At 48.6% G+C, this 18955-nt stretch overlaps 8 protein-coding genes across 8 annotated transcripts; 3 read left to right on the plus strand and 5 right to left on the minus strand.

Annotated features, from left to right (window-relative positions):
* Positions 1–525: 525 nt before the first annotated feature.
* Positions 526–1590, minus strand: FSUBG_5251 (uncharacterized protein; the record flags this gene model as incomplete). Its single annotated transcript, XM_036683328.1, has 1 exon — positions 526–1590. The coding sequence occupies one exon, from the start codon at positions 1588–1590 to the stop codon at positions 526–528; it is 1065 nt and encodes a 354-aa protein (XP_036539171.1).
* Positions 1591–2542: 952 nt separating this feature from the next.
* On the minus strand, positions 2543–3571 carry FSUBG_5252 (DIM1-rRNA (adenine-N6 N6-)-dimethyltransferase; the record flags this gene model as incomplete). Its single annotated transcript, XM_036683329.1, has 1 exon — positions 2543–3571. The coding sequence occupies one exon, from the start codon at positions 3569–3571 to the stop codon at positions 2543–2545; it is 1029 nt and encodes a 342-aa protein (XP_036539172.1).
* A 791-nt stretch (positions 3572–4362) lies between these two features.
* On the plus strand, positions 4363–6273 carry FSUBG_5253 (uncharacterized protein; the record flags this gene model as incomplete). The annotated part of the gene is made up of 1 exon (XM_036683330.1): positions 4363–6273. The coding sequence occupies one exon, from the start codon at positions 4363–4365 to the stop codon at positions 6271–6273; it is 1911 nt and encodes a 636-aa protein (XP_036539173.1).
* Positions 6274–6542: 269 nt separating this feature from the next.
* FSUBG_5254 (small nuclear ribonucleoprotein D3) lies at positions 6543–7963 on the minus strand (the record flags this gene model as incomplete). Its single annotated transcript, XM_036683331.1, has 3 exons — positions 6543–6784; positions 6969–7075; positions 7377–7963. 3 exons carry the CDS (start codon positions 7961–7963, stop codon positions 6543–6545), a joined length of 936 nt encoding a protein of 311 aa, XP_036539174.1.
* Positions 7964–8654: 691 nt separating this feature from the next.
* Positions 8655–10163, minus strand: FSUBG_5255 (tRNA (adenine57-N1 adenine58-N1)-methyltransferase; the record flags this gene model as incomplete). Its single annotated transcript, XM_036683332.1, has 1 exon — positions 8655–10163. The coding sequence occupies one exon, from the start codon at positions 10161–10163 to the stop codon at positions 8655–8657; it is 1509 nt and encodes a 502-aa protein (XP_036539175.1).
* A 587-nt stretch (positions 10164–10750) lies between these two features.
* Positions 10751–13304, plus strand: FSUBG_5256 (cysteinyl-tRNA synthetase; the record flags this gene model as incomplete). Its single annotated transcript, XM_036683333.1, has 4 exons — positions 10751–10981; positions 11033–11820; positions 11875–12232; positions 12279–13304. The coding sequence occupies 4 exons, from the start codon at positions 10751–10753 to the stop codon at positions 13302–13304; spliced, it is 2403 nt and encodes an 800-aa protein (XP_036539176.1).
* Positions 13305–14138: 834 nt separating this feature from the next.
* FSUBG_5257 (nicotinamide mononucleotide permease) lies at positions 14139–16125 on the plus strand (the record flags this gene model as incomplete). Its single annotated transcript, XM_036683334.1, has 12 exons — positions 14139–14251; positions 14314–14382; positions 14432–14534; positions 14583–14650; positions 14700–14771; positions 14821–14964; positions 15017–15068; positions 15117–15317; positions 15367–15554; positions 15603–15666; positions 15714–15801; positions 15854–16125. 12 exons carry the CDS (start codon positions 14139–14141, stop codon positions 16123–16125), a joined length of 1434 nt encoding a protein of 477 aa, XP_036539177.1.
* A 139-nt stretch (positions 16126–16264) lies between these two features.
* FSUBG_5258 (uncharacterized protein) lies at positions 16265–17491 on the minus strand (the record flags this gene model as incomplete). Its single annotated transcript, XM_036683335.1, has 1 exon — positions 16265–17491. The coding sequence occupies one exon, from the start codon at positions 17489–17491 to the stop codon at positions 16265–16267; it is 1227 nt and encodes a 408-aa protein (XP_036539178.1).
* Between the last annotated feature and the right edge of the window lie 1464 nt (positions 17492–18955).

An 18955-nucleotide genomic window follows, 5' to 3' on the forward strand; every position in this document is an offset into this window, starting at 1 on the left:
TCTATGCTATGGGAATGAAAGACGCATGTCTTGGACAGTGACATTCAGAGGGAAAGCCACTCAACAGAAACGACATGACAATTCATGAGTGAACTGGCGACTGTTACAGTCAATTATCCAGACTTTTGATTTGTTTGAGGGAGAGATGAAAGGTATGCGGCCTTCTCACATGAAATATTTTATAAAAATTAAGCATCTTGCAGTATGAAGGGTCCTCCAGATTCGTTGAACATCAGGGGAGCTTCACCTGAAAAGTCTAGCCGTCTTCTGCACAGGCACTAAGAAATTAATCAACCGTTGTCAATTCTTGGCATTGTGTCATTGACATTAGACACATAGCTGTCAAAGGCTGGGCTACTTAAGCGACCGTTGCCGAAAAGACGAATCACAGGCATTCCTTTAAATGACATCCTCAACTTTGAGGATGCTGAAAATGCTTTCTAACTGTGGGTTCAAGACCCTCTATCAACCGAGATCCGAGTTGAGTCTAATCTTCCCTGTATCTATCCCGAATGGTACGCCAGTCTATGACCCTTTGACCAAATCATCACCCATGACCTCCTGGAAAATACCCTTTCTAATCTTCTGTAACTCCGTCCGGGCTTCATCCATCTCTTCACCCTTCCTCTTGAGCTCCTTACTCAAGTAATACTTCCTCTCCTTCGCCTGACTCAAGGAGTTGTTCAAAGCTGCTGTGCATCGCGCTACCTCTTGTCTCCCACCAGTGATATCTACCTTTCCCCAGACATCGCCTAGGTTAGATGTTACCTCCATGGTGCGGGGATTGGCTTCGGGTGGCAGCTCAATCACATCCGCACCAAGCTGTACTAGCTGGTCAACCGTTATCTTGCTCTGTTGGACAAGTTCCCTGCCCTTATTCAGAGCTCGGAGATGATTCATGTCTCCCGATTGTAGAGCCTTGTCGACCTGTTGTAGTCCAGCTGTCATTGTGGTTGTCGCTTGCTCAAGCAGATCCAGTGCTTTTTGATGTAGTTCGAAGGCTCTCTTTGTAGCCACATAAGCAGATAATGCATCATTGCTCCGATACTCCTTTGCATCCTCTTCGGGAAATTCTGGCGTTGGACCTGAAAAGATATCATCATAAATATCGTCGAGCTGCTTTTGCAGATCAAGGTAACCCTGCATGCTCTGGTCGAGATCGTCCATTTTCCGAAGTTCTTCATCCAGTTTAGCCTTGACACTCGAATTGTGCTCTGATGCCAGATGCGCTTGTTGGAGTGTGTTGTGATAATTTTGCTCCTCCCTCTCAGCCTGACCGGTGAAGGAGTTCTCTTTACCGCTGGCTTTGTAAAAAAACTTCATTACATGGCCATCGCGGTATTTCTTATGCGACTCAAGGTCAGCTAAACGCTTGCGATCTAATCCATCGAGTTCTCGGTTAGATTCTGATAACTGTGACTCAAGGTCTGAAACGATCTTTTGTTGTAGAGCAAGATCAGTGCGAATATGTCTCGTTTGTTCTAGCAGGCCTAACAACTCTGCTGTCCTTGGAGAGGCTGCTCTTATTGCGTCTTTGATGTCCGGCATTTGGCTGTGAGAGTTGAATGGAGGTGGCGGGTTGGGTTCCATGACTACAGCCATGATTGGGTCGGAAAAGGCTTTTTGGAACGTGAACGCACTCTAAGGCTGAGACTCATCAGATGATAATGAAGTCAGATGATGCCTAAATGAACCAGCAAGGCGTTTGTAGCGGCAGGGCACAAGTTGCACTTGAGATACAAGCTGAAAGTTTAAAAGTTTGCTTGGATCCAAGTCACTTATATTTTGATTCGAATAAGATGGTAATTACAATAACCGCCTCAAGCAGAGGAAATAAGCCTTCATAAACCGCGCAGAATAAGGCAAGACATGAGTCGAACGCTGCAGGAGGATTCACTATCACGACCCAAAATATATGCAATAAAAAGGCAGAACTGTGAAGCCTTCGCCTCAGATTATTACTGCAACCAATCATATTGCATCTTCTTAAAAAAGGACAAGCAATAGAATTTTCGGGTCGCCTTATGCAGCAGGAGAGCCAGCGATCAAAGCCAGGGATTATTCCATGCAGCTCCTTCATGTGCGGCATGACATCAGTGTACAATTATCGGGCGATTTAGGATGAACCAGGGTATTGCATTCATGCCAAGCTACGCGGCTCTGAGTTGTTTTTCCGGACGACAGCCCTTCATCTCCTAAGCTGTACTAGACTAATATTTTGCTCCTCTTTCAATGCAGTCATGATATGATAATCTCCATTATCGGGGTATAATGCGCGGTAACAGCAGCTCTCGGATGAGACTGCAGAGTTGGCTTGGCGCAGGTTGGGCTGGGGCCATCGTCCTCCTCGCTCTCCTTCTCTATCATCCATAGAGCGACTGTACTCTCAGCGAGGATCTCGTTCTCATGCGAATTCGTGCCGCAGGACTCGGATCTTCTTGTTACGAGCTGAGAATGGTGCTAGTGATGGAGGTCTCAGACTGGCCACACCAGGTTGAAGATGTGGTAAGGTAAGTATGTTTTGCGATCGTTATCTTGGACATTATGTAAAATAAATGTTGTTCTCGCGGAACGCCAAAAGAAGCCGTAAGAAATCGTTTTCGTCACACTTGGCTGATCGTGCTTCAGAAAGTTCAGTCTTCTCAAGGACATACTCAATCTTGCTCCGGATGAAGCTCTTGAGAGTGGCCTTGCTGACGGGGATTCCACACACAGACTGGTGAGCGTCTATTGTATCTTCGCTGTCACGGAAAAACTGCAAATCTTGCTCGCTGACTTTTTCGGGATCCATAGCCGCCCAAGTGATCCAGTTTCGCTGGCAGAGTTCTTCCGAATCAATGAAACTCGCTCGTAGAGTCTTGTTCTTCCTTGAGAAACAGATACGTAGCATGCCGTCTAGCTCTTGTATGTTGGCGGCAGGGACTTCTGGCCGTGGCTCCAATCTCACTACAACGGATTCGACTTCGGGTGGCGGAGAGAAGTTGTTCTTGCCGACCTTGGCGATCAGGGCGACTTTGGAGGTGAATTGTGTGTTGACTGAAAGGCGAGAGTATAAGGAATCGCCAGGTCGAGCGCATAACCGTAGTCCAAATTCTCGCTGGACCATAAGAATGCTGACGCGAGGAGGCCGAGGCAGAGAAATGAGCTTGGAGATGATGATGGACGAGATTTGGTACGGAGTATTGCTAATGCAAACGTCGAACGGGGGAAGAGCTTCCGGGAGATCTAATTTGGCGAAATCGCCCATAATAATTTCCAACTTTTGCTGCTCGGGCTTGCCTTGAACTCTTTTTGTTAACTCAGCTCCCATGCGTATGTCGAGCTCTACAGCCTTGACCGCTTTGGCTTGTTCTAAAATGCGTGTGGTGAGGACGCCGGTTCCAGGACCGATCTCGAGAACGGTGTCGGTGGGTTTGAGATTTGCCTTTGCGACAATCATATCGGCGATGCCAGGGTTCTTCAAGATGTGCTGGCCAATATTCGTGTTATATTTGAAGATGTTCTTGCGTTCAGGCTTATCGTATGGCCCCTTGCGGGCACCACCGCGCCTGCTATCTGACGATTTCGGCATTGCGTTCTTGACTGTGAGTACGATGGCAGGGTTTTCCTCTTTTTTTTTCTGGTGGTGTACTGAAGCATCTCGCAGGGTGGGGCACCCCGCGATTATCTTTTTAGTGGGTCATGATATGCGGAATAATAGCTGCTCCGTACGACATGGAGTTACTATAACCTTGTCTGTATCCGTACCTAAGGTATCATGAGGTAAGTCCGGTCTGCAAACCAGATATTTTCTAGCAATGCTTTGTGTCTTCGATATAGCAAGGCGATATGCTATCTCGTAGTAGAAAGTCTGGCTCTAATCACCTGTCTGGTACCACCCATAGTTGGACAGGGACCTCAGTCACGAACTCCGTGCTAAGCGTAGTTGTTATCGCTCAATTGAAAACAGCCCACATCCTGTTATGTGTGTCTGGTTAGCCGCTATACATATAGTAAACAATCTTAAGAACAAGTGATCGACAGTGACCTTCCTAGGTTGTCCTCGGGGTGCAAGAAGACTTCTGACGTTAAATTGAGGTGCCAAAATTACTTAGTCTAAGCTATACTAAATAAATTTATCTAAGCTGATCTGAAGACTTTTGTCACCTAAGATAGAGGTCCTAAGTTTTATTACACCCCCTTGGTTGTAAGGTTGTTGCTCTCTGGTACGTCTTTGAGTCAAGATGCCTGTGACGATTTTCCGTGATTTGCCGACCCTTTGCCGCCAACGGAGCTTCCCTGCTTTGGTAGCTCCATCTTCAAACATAGTGCAACTTGTAGTATGAGGTAGAACCTCGCATCGCCAATCATTTCTCAAAGGAAATGTCTTCACCGAGAGCCCGTCTGCCTCATGCAGGCAAACTCGGGGTTCTGATACCGAGATCGAAGCCTCACGGTGTCTCGATATGCCCATTTTGCTACATTACATCACGGCCCCGAATACGACCTCGTCGCGCTATCCTCGGAAAACGTTTCTACACTGTGTCGACGAATCCTCGTGCCGAGCTTGAACAACATCTTCTCGAAATTCAGAAACTCGCACCGTCTTTGGTGAATCTCTCAAGATTGCAATTGGCACTACAGGGACTGCGGCAAATACCTGGTCAGGAAGCTGTAAGGGTTGCGATATTGGGACTGGCACCTGGTTCGAAAGCGGGACAGACTGCGAAAAATGTTCTGAGGCTTTTGGTAACGGATCCGCTGCAGGATGAACAAGAATGGGAGCGCCAATTGAAGGATCATGATCCAAAGAACCCCCTCGTTGTTCGAATCCGGCCCACTGCAGAGCAGCAGAGTACTTTAACAGTCACCAGAACTAGCCTTCTGAGTGAGGTCAATGTATCTTCGGCGGAATGGAATAACCTCAACTTGGAGCTACTGTTCATGGAGACGCATCTTCCCGAGTTCGCCAGAGATGAGCAAACACGGGCTATCGAGGTCGAAGAAGCTGTTCTGGTGCCCAAGGTCGGCATTCCATCGGCTGAAGATCGAGTAACACCAGTTACTACACCTGTGCACAGGGCGATTCTTGTCGGTGATGGGTTTGAAGGAGCTGTCAATGTCACATCGGTACCAGTTGCAGAGGCAGAGGAGTCTGTGCTCAAAGTGGTTGATTTGAGAGGCGTTGACTCTAAGCAGCTCGATGCGGCCTTTGCGCTTGTTGATACATCACTTGCCGAGAGGGGAGTGTCACTCTTTCGTCAAAGTTCCAGTAATGCCATTGAGTATGAGCGGCTTTGGTTCAACAGTAACTTCCCTGCTTTAACAACATGGCTTAAGTCAGGGATCAGTTCCCACGATGGCACCACGAAACCCGCAGTGCGAGTGCTCATTACTTCTCTGTTAAACAACATTTTGGCGCGATGCGAGGAGGAAAATCGTCGTGAAATTAGGGAGACCTATCAGACTGCTCCCACTCTTAACGGACAGGGGCCGGACTTCTCCCCTGTACTGATTCAAGCAGCTGGTGCATGGTCACAGCAAGCTCATGCAGAGTTACAAGACGAGCTTGACTTGGCGTTCACAGGCCGAAGATGGCGAAAGCTAGGATGGTGGCAACTATTCTGGAGGGTTGATGATGTTGCCATGCTCACAAATGATATGCTCAACCAGCGGTTCCTACCAACAGCAGAGCGAGAGCTTGTTTATCTAACCGGGAAGATCGCGCAAGCTGCCAATGCGGACCAAAACTATCCACAACCACACTCTGTGAATGATAGTGACGCAAACCTTGAGCTGAAGCGACTTGGCCCAGGAGAGCTGGAACCATTGGCACCAGTGAACAACCGATCCGCACTACCAAAATGGCCTGGTCATATTGCCTTTACCCGAAGGTATCTCCAAAACGAGACTGTCCCTGCGCTACAAGCTCTAGCACAGCGCTTGGTTGTGCAGTCGTTAGGGACTTCGGGACTCACCACATCCCTCGCTGCCCTTCTCTATATCTCCTCCTTCTCCTCGACAGTATACGAAGCTGGTGCTGTAGCAGCACTAGGTATAGTCTGGAGTTGCAGCCGGTTACAGAAGAAGTGGGAGGCAGCGCGAACATTCTGGGAGGGCGAAGTGCGAGAAGAAGGCCGTAAGGCTCTCCGAGGCGTCGAGGACAGTGTTGCAGAGGTTCTCAGCCACGAGAAGCAACATGAACAGCCAGTTGTAGACCAAAAAGGCGATGAGATAAACGAGGTTCGCGAGCTGGTGGTCAAGGCCCAGGAAGCCCTTGGACGAATGAAATAAATGGGGAACCTGTACATTATGGACTGAAAAGCATTGGACTTAGAAGGTGACGAGATACCAGGCGCAAGAGACGCCTTCATTTTTGTAATCTAGTCAATCTCAAAAAAACCACCCTCTACTGTGAGGTCTCGCAAGCCTCACAAGGCATATCCCCCTTCTAGACTGGTATCAACCTAAGCCTTTTCACTCATTTTCCCAAAATCGAGGCATGCCCAGTGTAAAATCCAAGCCCGAACGCCAAAAACTCGCATATTTCTATTATGTCTTGTTTATCGTCCTCCTCCTCGTCCGCCTGCTCGCGCTCGGCTGACCGTTGCGCGACCTCTGGCAAGACCGACACCACGGCCACGTACGTTACGGCTACGGAACATAGGGGCGTTGCGAAGCATGTCGGGAACGATGAAGAAGCGCACGTGTGAGCCGCGAATGTAAACTTGGTCGAGATGGGAAACACGGCCGTCGCGAGCGGTGACGGTAATGTCCTTCAGTTGGACGTTCATGTTGTCCTCAGCTATGATGTGTTAGCGGAAATCCAACCATTGAAAGTAGTTGAAAAAATTAGAATAGTGAGGGGGGGGCCATCGAGAAGCTTGCCACGGTAAGTCTGGCCGGAAGTGATTTCGAGCGTCACAATATGGCCCTATAAGGCAAAGTTAGCTTGATAGCTCAATCAGGAGTGCCATATAAAGGATTACGGACCTGCGCCTCATTCAGGAGCTTAATAGGAATACCGATAGTAGAAGTCATGGTTGCGGTTGCGGGTCGATTTCGTGTTGTCGCGTGTAAACAGGCCGAGGCTGAGCTGGAGCTTGGTATATCGTGAAAATTGACGAGGCTTGGTGGTGAGGGATGTTGGAGAGGTGGACAAGAGTTGATCCGAGCCGCGAGAGTTTGGGTTGACACTGTGTGCAGCACCTACACAGGAGAGAAAAAGCACAGTGCCTGTATTTCACTGTTCTTATTATATGCTTCATCCGTACCTATAATAAATAATTGAGATCCGACATTGTCGCTGAAACATACTATTTCCCTATTAACGCCATAAACCTGAAATGCCACCCAGATAACATAACAATGCCACACGGGATTATAGAGTATCTAACCACTTATTCACTTTCGCCTTATTGCTGACTTGCTTTCTCTTGTCCACGTCCAACTTCTTTCCATGCTTCTTCTTCTCCTTCTGTTTCTTGGATGTAGTTGATTTCCGCTTTAGTGCATTGGAATTCGATATCACTACGACAGTTTCTGTAGTGTCTGCCTCTGGTTGCAGCGCTCCACTCATCAGCATGCTATCCTCGGTTGTCTTTGTTGACACGACAAGTTGATCATTTTGCTGGCCATACACTTCTTGTGTAGAGGCCGGAGGATCACTGGCTGTTGGTGTTGTCACGGTAGAGCATGTTGATAACTCTGGAGCTTGACTGGACCCTTGACTGGTCGCTTCATTGACACCCATAGATTGGTAATGGATGTATCCGCCTTGGACATTCGGCACAATCGAATTCCTCCCGGTGGGCGGTATTGATGAGATGTCCTCGAATGAGATATATCGAGCTCGGTAGTAGTACAGCCCCGAGTTGTGAAGAGCCCATTCGGACCACCGAGATCGCGTGGGCAATGGCTCAATGGCCTTCGATGCAGGAGTTGAAGGTTGGGGCTCATGCGCAGTGTGTCTTTTGTTCACCATATTCGTGATGCGGCGGTCGCTTAGCACTCCGGAACGGACATAAGTGCACGAGAACACGGGTGCGTTGAAGAGATATAATCCAGGGATATCCCTCCAAGCAAAGGGCAGCTGCGCCGGGCCGCAAACTCGAGGTTCGCAGATACTCCTAACGCAATTCCTCACCCGACAGCCTCACTCTTCTCGCTGGGTGCCGAAAGGAAGCCTGCATGCAGGAGACACACAAAAGGCGACCTCTCGTGTTTCCAGGAACCCGTGGGTCGTCGAGGTATGGTGAATAAGTCCCTGATTGGGTAAAAGATGAGCATATTATCCATATAGTTGGCTGAGAATCGTAAAGGCGTGTTTTGTGAAAGCTATGAGCGTTGGACAGGTGTCACTGCATCTGCCAATTGAACAGCTGGACTTTGACTAATCCTGCGAGGTACCTGATCTGGCAAGTCGAGCATGGATGGCCTCAGTCAAGTCCGCCTTGTCAGCTGCCTGTCGCGTGCGGCGGAATTTCGAACCAGCATGGACGCATGAAGCAATAACATCGTCCTTGCGAATAGGAGTTTTGTAATTGAGGCAAAGAACATCACAATGATAACAATCACAATAATGGCTGAAGGCCCAGCCATCGACTGGACTGCAGCAGACTAGTTTAGAGAAATTGATATGTTGAACTCACAACCGCTTATCAGCGATTCTCTTATTATTGCTTCTCTGCAGTCTCCTCGACCACTCCCTCTTTCTGGGTATCATTCTCTTGCTTCTGCTTCTTCTTTGCTGCCAGCTTCTCCCTTGTTTGTTGCTTGCGGGCCTGCCTGTTGAGGCTCCCAATCACTCCACCCTCTTTTCCGCATGGCCACTTCGCCTCAGCTGCTGCTTCGTCTTCCTCGGTCCACTCTCGAGGCAGAACAGCGAAGGTGAGATATGACGTGTGAGTCTTGAGATCGTTTTCGGGTCTATGGTAGAGATTGCCATGCATCCATGGTTTGCTATCTTCAGCAACCTTTCCATTGGCATCAGTCTTGGGCGAATCTGAAGCAGGGGTATCTACATCCATTGCTGATGAGTCGCCATCGCCGTTCGTTGACTTGAAATGCACCTTGTGGAATTCTTTCGTCTTTCGATTGATCTCCTTGAGCCTCTGCATGGCCTCCTTCACATTGGCTGGTGTTTGGACATTGCCCCTTTCCGCAGGGAGATTTGCTCCGACTCGCTCACGAATAGTGTTGATTCGCCGAGCTGAGATTTCCACCATGTCAATGTCCTTCCAGCCAAGAAGCCGGAGCTCCTCAATTGTTCTTGTGACTTGCTCAATACAAGGGGAGAAGGTACAGATATGGACACTTCGTTTGGGGTCCAGAGGTGAGACCCATTCAGGAGTTTCAGCACCCTCGCCTTGTTTCTTTAGCTTATCGGGTTTCTGTCTTGACAGGTGATGAAGCGCTTCCCAAGGCGCAGGGAGATCAAGAAAGACCGATGTTGCTTGGGGAGACTTTCCGTCCACATTGAATCCTTCTCCATAAACATCGCGATGTGTCAATTGCACGACACCATCTAGCTTATGCTCGTGGATTTCTTCTTGCATCTTAATATATCGAGGCTCGTGGTATTCAAAGCTGAAAACCTTTCCTTTTTTATCATTCTCGTCCTTGGGGTAGCCATTGTACACAGCACGCGCAGAGGCATGTGTAAAGCTTCCACTGCCGGCTCCAGCTTCGATGATTCGAGTACCAGGAACTGCTCGTATTCTTTGAAGGATGTAGCTGTAATCGGGAGTATACACGACTTGAGTTCGATGAGGCAGACTGCTTGTCCAGAGCTCGGGAGTCGGTCTAAGGAGATGGATAAAACCACTTGCAGCTGCGACAGCCTTTTTTGCAGGCTTAGAAGTCACATCAGCCACATCATCGTCTGGTCCAGTCGTTGTTGGTGTGTCATCATCTGTCGCTTCGCGGCGGCGCTTTCGTCCTCTCGAGCCAGTGTCGACATTTGAAGCACGAACTTGGGAGCCCCAAGGAATACCAAGAAGTGTCGAGTGGGGGAAAGATCCAAATCGCGTGTTTAAAGTTGCACCTTCGAGGTATCCATCAACTGCGCCAGTCGACTGTTCCAGGGTAATAGGCTGAAGGTTATCTCTGGAGAGAAGAACAATTGCCAAGTCGCCAGTGGAAGTTGTAGTTCCTGGCTCCAGGAAAGGAGATGGTTGGACCATTGACGGGACTGCACGCACAGGCGTGTCTTAAGAATTGGGTTGGTATAAGATGGGTAAAGGTTAGACTGGATTTGCAAAGACGAGGCAGAAAAATATTTCCAGGATACGCGCGAGGCTGAACAATTAGCGTTGTCTCCACTGAAAGCGTTAGTGAGGGGCACTCAATGTGACACTAAAAACGATCATGGACCAGGCTATTGGACAGACCTCGCGGGAACACTCAGGTGCTGGTCGCCTGTAGCTCCCCTGTAGGTAGCTCAGGGCTGGTCTCGGGTGACTCGAATAGCAATCTATGGCGTCTTTCTCTCCCTTTGACTCGACTGTGACTCAGGCCTCTCGTTGTAGACATTTGTCTTGTTCTAAGGTACATTGCCTCGCCTTGCATATACACCTCCTTTTGTCCTCCTCGATACCCTCCCTCTACTCTCCTTTTCTCGTATTTCTCCTTCGTCCTACCTTTTGGCGTCTGTATGAATCTCTTTCGACAACGTCTCATTCGATATAAAATCCCCACTCCGTTCTCGACGCCCCGACTGCGACCCCTCCATCGATTGTATTCGTCTCTATCCAGCTCCAACACGAGCACAATGGAGTCGCTAAAGCTCTATAACTCGCTCAAGCCTGGCGCTCCAGTGCCATTTGTTCCTATTGAAAAGGGAAAAGTTACCTGGTATGCTTGCGGTCCTACTGTGTACGACAAGAGTCACTTGGGCCATGCTCGCAACTATGTCTCTACAGACATTATTCGTCGCATTCTAATGCATTACTTTGGCTTTGATGTCAAATTTGTCATGAATATTACCGACATCGACGATAAGGTATGACGAAGAGCTCGCTGAATATTATGCGACTTGTCTAAACCTCTGCAGATCATCATCAAGGCACGACGACAACGATTGCTCGAGCTCGAGAAGAACAAGAAATACACAAAGGACGAACTTCGAGATCTGGCCCTGGCCGCTTTCCGGGCATACGCTAAGAGCAGTCTGCCTTTGCTGCTAAAAGACGGAGAAGACATTGATGCGACCAACTATGCTCAGCGCCGAGAGGCTGGATATGGACACGTGCTTGCGGGCGGTACCATTTCTGGCGAGGGAAAGCCTGGCGACGATGAGGCCAAGGTCAAAATGCACCTCAGCAACATGACTGCTGCCGCTGAAGCTATTGCTTCTGGCGAGATCTTCCCCGGCACCGACGAGATTCTATTGCCCTTCCTCGATTCGCTTTACAGGGAAACTATTGACACGAGGGATCAGACCATGTTCACAGATCTGACTCAGAGCATGGAGAAGCTATTCATGGACGACATGGATGCGCTCAACGTACTGCGACCTGACGTTGTCACTCGAGTTACCGAATACGTTCCCCAAATTGCCGATTTCGTCAAAAGAATTGTCGATAAGGGATTCGCATACGAATCTGAGGGATCTGTCTACTTTGATATCTCCGCGTTTGAGCAAGCCGGAAATACTTATGCGCGACTGCGTCCTGACAACCGAAACGACAAGTCTCTCCAGGAAGAAGGCGAGGGTTCCCTCTCGAAAAACCTTGGCGGAAAGAAGAATCCCGGCGACTTTGCTCTGTGGAAGAAGTCCAAGGCTGGCGAGCCCTTCTGGCCTAGCCCTTGGGGAGATGGACGTCCTGGATGGCATATTGAGTGAGTTGAAACGAACCAAGGCAGCTGTGTAACGAGCTAACAAGTGAAATCAAGGTGCTCGGTTATGTGCAGCGATGTTCTAGGAGCAACAATTGACATCCACTCTGGAGGTATCGACCTGGCATTCCCTCATCATGACAATGAGTTGGCACAGAGCGAGGCTTACTTCTGCGAGCATGGCAAGGGCGAACACACATGGGTCAACTACTTTATCCACATGGGCCACTTGTCGATTTCTGGATCCAAAATGTCCAAGTCTCTCAAGAACTTCCAAACTATTCAGGATGCATTGGCTACGAACTACTCTTCAAGAGGAATGCGAATTGTGTTTTTAATGGGTCGATGGAACGATGGTGTCGAAATTTCACCGGATATGCGATTGCAAGCTGACAACTGGGAGTCAACCATCAGCGTGAGTATGACTCAGACCTCGACTCAACATGACTGACACATGGCAGAACTTTTTTATCAACGTCAAGGCATTGCTGGCGGAGGCTGGCATTTCACATGATGTCAAGTCTCTGTCTCTCAACGCAGATGGTAAGGCCAGTGAAGGTCTTTTGGCTGAGCTCGAACAAGCCAAGAAGGACTTTGAGGCTGCTTTGGTCAACTCAATCGACACACCAAAGGCTATGTCTGTTATCCTCAAGTTGGTCAACACTGCCAACGTGCACTTGAGAGACAACAAGGACGCTGATCTTGTGGCTCTTGAGTCTATTGCACGCTGGATCACCAAGATTGTGGGCATCTTTGGTCTCGATTCAAATGCTTCGCCGCCATATGAAGGCCTTGGCTGGGCCACAGTCATCGCCTCAGACGTTGAGCCAAAGACAGCCGTTCAGCCCTACGCCGAGGTCTTCACCAAGGTCAAGTCAGATGTTTCTGGCTTGTCTCTAGAGAGCGCCGAGATTTCTTCATTGCTTGAGCAAGACCCTACAGCTGAGGTCGAGTCGATCGCTTCTGGTGGCTCTCGCGACCCTGAGCAATTGGCTTTGCCTTATCTTCGTGCCGTCTCTAAGCTTCGAGATGAGCTGCGTCGCATTGTTTCTAACCAAACACCCGAAACGAAGAAGGCTATTCTTTCTTTGACAGATCGTATTCGCGACGAGGATCTCACAAACCTGGGTGTTTACTTAGACGACAGACCTGACGGCCAGGCCTCCCTGATCAAGTTCATTCCCGCTGCTGAACTGATTGCTGCGCGTGAGGAGAAGGCCGCTCAAGCCGCTGAAAAGGCGCGAAAGAAGGAGGAGGCTCGTCTTGCGCGTGAGAAGGCCGATCAAGAAGCTCGTGAGAAGGCCAAGGTCAGACCCGAGGATCTCTTCAAGGGTGATGAGAGATACAGTGCTTGGGATGAGCAAGGGTTGCCTACTAAGATGAAAGATGGCAGTGATGTGCCCAAGAGCCAATTGAAGGGTTTGAAGAAGCAATGGGATCGACAGAAGAAGGCTCACGATGATCTCAAGGCTAAGGGATTGTTGTAGAAATGGGAAGTGGTGTTGAAGTGGGTAACCTATCTAGTTAGTACCTAGAAGGAGGAGTTCGGGGGCGAAAACAAAAGCGTTTAAAGACTTGGCTATTGCACATTGACATTTCTCACATGCATGACCATGCCTGACTGTATATCGTCGCACGCTAGGCACGCTACTGCGATAGGAATGCAGCACACAGTAATTTGCGATGGGGGTCAAATGTCGTGATAGCAAGGTGGCATTGAGCAAACAGTTCCGGCACTTATCCGTATACCCGGGATACTTGGCAGCGGAATATTCATATCAGAACCCTCTCAGGCGGAATTCATATGATAGAAAAGAAGCAGAATATATGTGTCTCGTGTGTGTATTTGGACACTTGTAAGCCATGTCTGCAACTGGACATAGACAGCTGAGTCCATGAGCATCGAGACTATTGCAGAGGATGAAGAAATACACTCTAACGTGACAGAATCTTGCAAACTGCAAAATTTTATGCATATCGATCAATAGATTGCCTTTCGGAAATACAGGTTGCAAGGATAAGTTCGTTGGTCAATTGCGTGATGGGCACTATAGATGGCATAAAACTCCACTATCCCACATCACACTCCTAGGTTCGGCGAACTCAAGACATCTTTACTTGTTAGCAATTGGCAATTACTAGCTTTCACTGGTAAAGAGACAAGAGTGGAGTTCAATGGCGATGAGAAAGATCGGGCTGTCGCGTGGGATGTCGCAGAAATAAAGAGGGCGATCGCCCGCGGATCGTGGCTTGACTTCTCTAGCAACTACCCTCTGACTGACAATCTAAGTTTGAGTTTTATCTTATACCCGGTCTTCAGAATGGAGAAGAACTTTGATGAGATAGCTGTCGGTAGCCAAGATGGTAGTTCCAGTGATCTGGAGCACATCGAGGTTGACTGGACCGAAGAAGAGGAAGCGAAACTCATTCGCAAGTGAGTAAAGCATGCAGAAACTACGAGTTCCTCTCCCAACTAACCTTTTTATCTTCGTTTAGGGTCGATTTCACTATCATGCCACTCTTAGTCCTCGGCTTCTTCGCCCTTCAACTCGATCGAGGAAACATGTACGCTCATACCGACACTTGGCTATATGATCGACTAACGTAACTCTAGTGGAAATGCTCTTACAGACTTTTTCATGGCTGATGTTGGGATCACTCAAAGTCAGTTCAACGTTGGACAACAGCTTTTATCTGCGGGTATTGTCTTGCTTGAGGTATGCTTCGAGAGTATGTGTGTGGATAAGGGTTGCTAATGATGATAGATTCCCAGCAACTTCATCCTTTACCGCGTTGGGCCCGCCAAGTGGATTGGATCCCAGATCATTGCATGGTAAAGCTCTCCCAATGTCTCCTTTCTTATATTGTCTGACGTCTTATAGGGGTCTCGTTGCCACGTTTCAAGCCTTCCAGAAAGGTTTGGGTGCTTTTCTTTCCACTCGACTTCTTCTTGGGTATGCCTGCCTCGATATACTTTTTGAAAGTCTCCTAATACTTGCACAGCCTTTGTGAAGCTGGATTTATCCCTGCTGGGCTATATACAATTACTCGATGGTACAAGCGTGATGAGACGAGCAAGCGATTCTCCATCTACTTCCTCGGTAACATGATTGCCTCTGGAGCATCAGGTCTCATTGCGTATGGAATGTAAGCATGACTTGAACTATCTGAATCTTGATTTCCATGCTGATCATGGCAGTCTTCACATGCGAGGTATTGGTGGACTTGGAGGTTGGCAGTGGCTTTTTATCGTAAGTCCACACATACTTGACCTATCGTGTCTAAACTAACAATAACAGCTCGAGGGTATATTCACCATCCTCGTTGGAATTCTATTCATCCTGTTCTTCCCAGACAGCCCCTTCAACCCCGTCTCACTCTTCAAGTTCGGTGTCTTCACTGAGAGGGAGAAAGAGATCCTCACGAAGAGAATTCTAAAGGATGATCCTTCCAAGATTCACGCGAAGCCAAACGTTACTAGAGAAGAGTTTCGCAATGTGGTATGTATCTTATTCGGCGTGTCATATCGCAGTGTGCTGACGGTTGCAGATGACAAACTGGAGACTCATTCCCCATGTTTTACTCACTATCAGTGCTCTCGCACCCGCTACAACGATGAGTTCTTACTCGCCAAGCCTTGTGAAGTCCTTCGGTTATGAGAGACTCAAGTCCAATGCTCTTGTGTCAATTGGATCCTGGGCCCTTGTTGTGACCAACCTGTTATGGGGTTATCTGGGGTAAGAAACACAATTCATCATTCGAGACCTTGTGCTAACTCGTTCCAGTGATAAACTTCAAATGCGTGGTCCTCTTGTTGCGTTTGGAATCTTCATGTTTTGGGCATTCACAGTACGTAACTCATTTCTAATCTTACTCATGCATTGCTGACTCGTTAGATCGCTGATCGGGTCATGGTGTTTTCACCCGATGGACATACACGATTCGCTCTGTTGACATTAACTCATGCTTTCGGATGGCAATGGCGTAAGTTGAACCAAATAGTAGATAGATTCACATTGTACTGATATTCTCTTAGATCCCCTGAATGGTTCTTGGATGGCTCTCAACGCTGGTTCCGCTGGAGAGAGGTCCATCACCATGGCCATCCTCATCATGTCAGCCAACACATCTGGCATTATTGGAAGCCAACTCTTCCAAGAGCATGATGCTCCTCTTTACAAGACAGGCTGGACTGCTATCATGGCTCTGGCCTCGGTTGGTCTTGTTATGGCTGTCATTGCGAACTTGCAGTACTTTTTCCTCAATGGCCGACGGATAGGTCGCCGGGGATTAAAGTATAGTCCTTAATTGAGTGAAAGAATATTCACGTGCTAGCCAGGTCACTGCGTTTGGTTGGTAGTGGAAGTTTAGGAACACGACTGTGAACTTTTGATGTATTATTAGAGAATATCATTAGGGAATCATAGACGAGAGAACAATTCTGTGTTTACTTGGCCTCCTGCTTGGCGTCCTTCTTGGCCTCACCAGCAATCTCTTGGGCCTTCTCAGACTTCTTCTCCAGCACCTGTCGCAGTTCCTCAACGGTCTCCTTGAACAGCTTCTCACCCTCTTCCTTGTGCTTGTCCGCAACCTCGCTCAACTGCTGCAGCTTCTCCATGACCTCGCTACCGTTAGGGATCTCCTTGATGTACTTCTCAATATCGACCCAGCCGCCAGTGAGCTCGTTGCCCTTGGACTTGACCTTCTCAGTCGCATCCTTGACGTACTTTTCCAGGTCGCCTAGGTCACCAGAGTCGACGGCGGACTTGGCACGCTTGAACAGCTCGGCGGTGTTACCCTCCCTCAAAGCGTCGGCGTTCTTCTCAATAAGCTCCTTGACCTTAGGGTTCTTGTCAAGGTAGGGCTTAGCCTCCTCAAGACCCTTCTTCCAGGCCTGGTCGCCGAGCTTCTTGATCTGCTCCACCTTCTCCTCGATGAGCTTGCGGGCCTTGCTTATGCTGGCGGCGCTGAACCCTCCAGCAAATATGTCCTTGACCTGCTTCCAAGTCTCGTCGACCTGCTTCTTAGCCTCAGGGCCATACTTGTCACCAAGCTCCTTAAGCTGATCGACGTTGCTGCCAAGCTTCTCCTTGACCTGGGGGTGGTTGTCGATGATGTCGCCGATGGCATCACCAGCGAGGTTGGCGACCTTCTTAGTGAGATCGGCGAGGACGTCGTAGGCCTTTGAAGCAGTCTCGAGGCTCAGGCCAGACTTGGAAAGATCTTGGAACTGCTTGTAAGCATCGTTGACGAGCTTGTCGGCCTCATCCTTGTTGTTCTCCCGAACCTTTTCCCAGTCCTTGAAGGCAGCATCAACGTAGGCACGACCACCTGGAATCCATCCAACGTAGGAGTAAGCAAACTCCTTGATGTAGTTCACAGCCTGATCGGCGTCGGGAGTGTTCTTCTGGAGCTTCTTTGCGGCGGCCTCATATTTTTGCGCGGCCTCCTTGGCAGCTTTGTTGATACCTGAAGCGGCACGGCCAGCGGGTGTGTAAGAGTAGATGCCGTAGAAGATGGCTGAGCCGACAAAACCACCAGCGATACCGGAGGCGAGATGAGCACTGCTCGATGAAGATGAGGCTGTAGATTGGAAGCGGACTTGGCGAGAAGTACGAGAAGCACGTGCGGCACGAGGCACGGTTGATCGAATGAGAGGGCGAGCAGGAAGCATAGTGTCGGATTAGTTGTTATGAGAGGGAGAATGGAGAATCAGATTGTGTTGAGGAAGGGGAAATATGTGAGAATGAGGGGAAGAAAGGGTAGAAGATGGCATTTTGAGGGTGAGTAAATAACTTTTTTTGCAATTCGCCTTAGGAATGACGTATTCATACGATCACGACGCAAACAAACCACAAGCTGGAGCTTCAGGACCAAAGCTCCGGAAACGTGACGTCAATGACGCTCATATGCGGACATTGCGGGGTGAGTTTGGCGGTCCCCATGTGAGACCAAGACAGTCCAATTGGCCAATTGCGTTCCATGTCTCCAAACTCAATCCGTGCTCAAGATCGAGATCCTTGTGCAGTTCCTGGTTTGATCCTCGGGTCTAGAGCTGAAGATGATCAGGGGCGCTTTCGTTTGGTGCTGCTTTACGGGAAGAGCCGCGGATGTTACGTCACGACTACCTAAGACAACAGCTACACTAAGAAGGGGAAACAAGAAAACCTAGAACCTCGGTTTGGAATGAGGAAAATACTTGTGTAAGTGTGGGATATTCTAGCAAGTCTCAATACTAGTTTATTTTGGCACCCAGACTCAACGTAAGTAGTTTTTCTTACTCCCTGGGGACTAATAACCAAGCTCACCCAGCACCAAGCTCAGCTACCAAGGTCTACCAAGGTCTACCAAGGTTTCCATCGGCAGATCGGGTACACGACAAATAGCCGCTTATTCAGGTCTAATGAGTTTGACACTGACTCTTTGAGTATTTCTCCCTTGACAGATAATGCTTACTTAGTAGGTATAACCTTGAGGAAGTCGACTTTTACATCGGCTGTCATCTTGAGTTACCCTGGACTCCTGGAGATATTTACTCGAAATTCTGTTAAAAAACAAAACGCGTCTTTATATTTCACCTTCATGCTTGTTAAGACCTGGAATCTCAAGACGAGGCAGTATTAAAAAGAATACAGGTAAATTATTTACAAATTTTCTGAGTCGACAGCTCCAAAGGTATAAGACAGGCAACTAGACCCAAGTACTAATCTTGGCTTGTGCAGAATGTTGTGTCAGTGCTACCTCGTCAGGCCAGCTTGCAGGGTCCGCGGCGAACAATACAATGACTTCCAGGTCCTGTCCATGGTCTCCACGTCTAATGTAATTGCATCATGCAAATTGTGAAGCCTTTCGCCAAATATGGCCACATGAGCTAGCGTATCGTGACATGTTGCGTGGAGTTTTGCGTGTCGAGAAAACTGCTCAGGGCAAGTTGGTAGATGACTGCTGGTGAAAATCCAGAATGAGTATTGGGAGCTGGTACACCGTTGGCTGCGGAAGGAGGGCATGAGGGCACAGGAGATCTTGAGACCACAAGGAGACTTGAGGACATAGAATGACCGAACCTGAAGCATATTAGGGTGGTCGTTGGAAGATTGGCTCATCTTGATACCTTGCCTGAAGATATGGAGGTATTGTG

This window comes from Fusarium subglutinans (genome assembly GCF_013396075.1).
Source record: "Fusarium subglutinans strain NRRL 66333 chromosome Unknown NRRL66333_c0000051, whole genome shotgun sequence".
In the NCBI taxonomy this organism is placed as follows: Eukaryota; Fungi; Ascomycota; class Sordariomycetes; order Hypocreales; family Nectriaceae; genus Fusarium; species Fusarium subglutinans.